The sequence below is a fragment of the Nicotiana tabacum genome, chromosome 6 (genome assembly GCF_000715075.1).
Source record: "Nicotiana tabacum cultivar K326 chromosome 6, ASM71507v2, whole genome shotgun sequence".
In the NCBI taxonomy this organism is placed as follows: domain Eukaryota; kingdom Viridiplantae; phylum Streptophyta; class Magnoliopsida; order Solanales; family Solanaceae; genus Nicotiana; species Nicotiana tabacum.
Window position 1 is genome coordinate 44,248,587 of NC_134085.1, and position 3,778 is coordinate 44,252,364.

Below are 3,778 nucleotides of genomic sequence, written 5' to 3' on the forward strand. Positions count from 1 at the left end.
ATATATACACACACAAAGGGAAGCTCCTGAACGCGATGGTCTGGGGTGATCTAGCCTTCGCGAACGCAGTTGTCTATATGCGAACACGTAGGCTTTGGTGGACTTTTCTTCATGCAAATGTGACATCAGTGTCGCGAACGTGGAGGCTTGGGGAACGATAAACTTCGCGAACGGGGGGAGGCCTTCGTGAACGCGATGTTCTGTTGACCATTGACCTTCACAAATGCAACATATGCTTCATGAACGCGAAGAACACCGAACCCAGGTATAAGAAGGGTTGAAAATCGTAATTTAGCCACTTTTCACTATTTTTTAAACCTAGATATCGGAATCAGGAGATTGTTTAGAGGATTTTCATCCCAAATTCTGAGGTTAGGAATTTTACTTAAATTTCATTTGGTCCCATGATTTTCCCATAGATTTCATTCCTAAATCTAGTGTTTTATACCTTAGAAAATGGGGTTTCGAGAAAAATCTTATGGGGGTTAATTTTGGGGATTTGAACCTCTAATCGAGGTCCAATCTTGATACAAATAACATATTTGGACTCGAAAAAGAATGAATAATAGGAAATTGGTCTTGTTCTTGAATTTTGACCATGTGGGCCCGGATTACCTTTTTGTTGACTTTTTAAAATATAATAAAGATCGAACATGTTTTATAATATAATAACATTTATTCTGACTTGATTGATCGTTATTTGACTAGATTCGAGTTGACTAGAGGCCTGTTCTAAAGGTGAAGTTGTGTTGGATTGTTGATTTGGTTCCAAATTGAGGTAAGTGTCGTGGTTAACCTTGATTTGATGGAATTAGGATGTATGTCTATTTGCTACATGTTCTGTTTGTTGGGGACGTTGTATATGCAAGGTAACGAGTGCATAATAATTAAGGATTTTATTAGATTAATCAAGGAATTAATAATAATTATGAAAGAATTTATCAAATGCCATATATTTATATCAAATACTGTTCGCAAAAATACATTTTAAATCAAACATGAGATTCAATCTAGGCATATATGCTATACTCTAACAAAAACAACACCGAAAAGGAAGAAATACAAAAAAGAAAAATGTCTTAAGAAACGAAAAGTGGGATTAAGAAGTTAATATCTTGACAAATTCATTGTTACTCTATCAAATGTATGTGACAAGAGTAACATTGTAGCCAACGATAGCATCACCAGTAGTAGCATCAAACGAATAAGTTTGCACAATGGCATACCCACGAGCCAGTCGGAAAAGACCAGTTCCGCCAACTACAGCCATCTCACGAACAGGATTCAACGCTGGATTTATACTTAAAAGGCTAAAAGAACCTCCCTGGTAAATGCCATCAATGAAACCATAGTTAAAAACCATAATAAGTCCAAGATCAGTTTGACCAGCAAAGCCATACATGCCACGGGCTCGTCCTACAATCTTGGATCTGGGGTCAGGTCCAATTGTGAGAGGATCATCGACCATCATTAAAGCTCCAAAAATGGTGCCTGAATTATTAGTGCTTGTGCCTTGGGCAATCCTGACTGCGCTAGGATTTGAACCACTGAGGATGTCGTGAAAATAGAATTGAAGAGTGGTTACGACTTCATTGCCTGCTTCTACTCTCTTGGCCCATGATTCTTGGTTTTGTCCTTGAGACAAAGATATGATTGTGGCAACCAAAACGACTAGCAGAGTACGTTTCTCCATAGTTTGAAAGATAAAATCAAAAGGATGTGTTGCGGAAAAAAGGTTTTTATAAGTAGAAGTTATAAATGTCTTCTTTTAAAAAGCCCCAACAAATAGCAGTTCTAGCTAAAAAGTTGGTATTCTCTAACGGGAGAAAGGAGTTGTATTTGTATATTCTAAGATATAAGGTTGTGAGTCCTACCATCCTTTTTAAATTGTAACAAGTTTCATTATTGTTTCTCAAGGGTATGAATTAAAAACAAAACGTATAATCTTCAAAAATTAAGCTTTAGGTCAAGGTGGGATCTGAGGCAAATTCAGGATTTAAATTTTATGGTTTCAATTTTTAAGATTTTTAACATTGAACCCATTATATATTTAAAGTTATGGGTTCAAATCTATTATTTTTGCAATTTTAATGAATTTTTACAGATAAATTTTTACTTCGCGTTGAAAGTTATTGGTTCAATTGAACCCGTAACTCTCACACTGCATCCGCCTCTGGGTGGGATTGTATAACTACTTGTGTTGTAAATTGTTTTTGTATATAGTTTCTAAATATTACTCTCTCCGTTCCAATTTATGTGATGTAGTTTAAATCTACACGTAATTTAAGAAAAAAAGAAAGACTTTAAAAATTTGTGGTTTTAGAATCTTAAAGGGTAAAAGTTTTTGTCAGACGTTCAATTAATGTGGATAAAAAGCTTCTCATTAAAGATAAAATAGGTAAAAAGAAATTTTTGAAATTGAATTGTTCTCAAATATGTCATTCTTTTTTTGGAACGGACTAATAAAAGAAATTTATTACATAAATTGAAATGGAGGGAGTAGAAAATTTGAGGAAAAAGATTCTTGGACACCTGTCTTCGTAAAACATATGTTCCAAGTCCTTATTTTTTAAAATGTAGGAGCAAAAGCCTAGCTTAAAAAAAACTTGAAAATTTTAAACTTTTGTTTCCCCTTTGTACAAAGGGCAGGGGAAAGAGGGGAAAGAAAATTATTAGGCCCTCTGATGAAAGCAACAGTAGCCACACTTTCAACATAATCTTTAAAGTTTAAACAGCTGATAATATTGTTGTCCTTTTCTCTTCTCGAATTTCTTTTTCTAGTCTCGTGTAATCGTCTATGGTTTGCACCCCCGCAACTACTGAGATTTAGTTTTGTCTGAGCTTCAACTAACTTTGAATCTTTCTCCTGGTTGTTTTCTATGTGGAATGAGGGTACTTTTTCTGGTTTGAATATTTTAAATAGGGTTTTCAGTGCCTCTTTTTAGTTTATCAATTAATTCACCTGCCAGAAGAATATATTGTAAGTGTGAATGTCAATTGCCGGGGGATCTTTAAAATTCAACAGATCATCTGTATAACACACCTACCGCAATAATACGCACTCGAGAGCTACCAACTGTAGTAGTTCTGATATGAGTACATAATTCAGTTGACTAAATGGCAAGCCAACGTCCAGTCATCTACTCCTTCGGCTTTATTCCCTCTTTAGGATACAATACTAAATACCCATGTATATGATTTTATTGCAGATATACACCTCTATAATTTAAAATTAAATACTTATTGTTTACCATGAAAATGGTAATAACAATTAAATTTGTTTATGGCACTCTAAAAATACATGATCTACTTTTATGCTAGTTGTTAAGCAGTCGATGCTACGTATGTGAAACTTAGAAACGAAATAAGAGTTAAGGATAGGGCGATAATCAAACCGTTTGGCCAATTATCGGGGCCTCAAGGTCTATTCCGGAGCTTGGCAGGGAGCTATAAAGGGGGGATATGACTAACAGTTGAAGATAAATCAATGAAGGCTCTTTATGGCCAATGATAAGCAATAAATGATGAACGAATATGAAGATAATAAATAGAAGCAATAATATCTAAAGAATGTGTTAGAGACCAAATGGAATGTTCTTGTATATTTCGTGTGAAGTAAGTGAAGCAACATAGACTTACAAAATGACAAGGATCCCCTTTATATAGGAGGGGAATCCCAACATATTACAAAATACATTAATGACAAAGAAGTGGAGAAGGGACAACTAGATGATACCCTGATGCGGGTTTAGAGTAGCTCGCTAGGCTCTGTCAGTCC

General features: G+C 35.1%; 1 protein-coding gene across 1 annotated transcript; it reads right to left on the reverse strand.

Moving 5' to 3' along the window:
- Positions 1 to 954: 954 nt before the first annotated feature.
- Positions 955 to 1,774, reverse strand: LOC107792432 (dirigent protein 23-like). The gene has a single exon (XM_016614644.2). It carries the CDS (start codon positions 1,691 to 1,693, stop codon positions 1,139 to 1,141), a length of 555 nt encoding a protein of 184 aa, XP_016470130.1. The 5' UTR covers positions 1,694 to 1,774; the 3' UTR covers positions 955 to 1,138.
- Positions 1,775 to 3,778: the final 2,004 nt, after the last annotated feature.

Bases quoted from the DNA above. Each gene is read 5' to 3' on its own strand.
- LOC107792432 (XM_016614644.2), bottom strand. From the start codon at position 1,693: ATGGAGAAACGTACTCTGCTAGTCGTTTTGGTTGCCACAATCATATCT.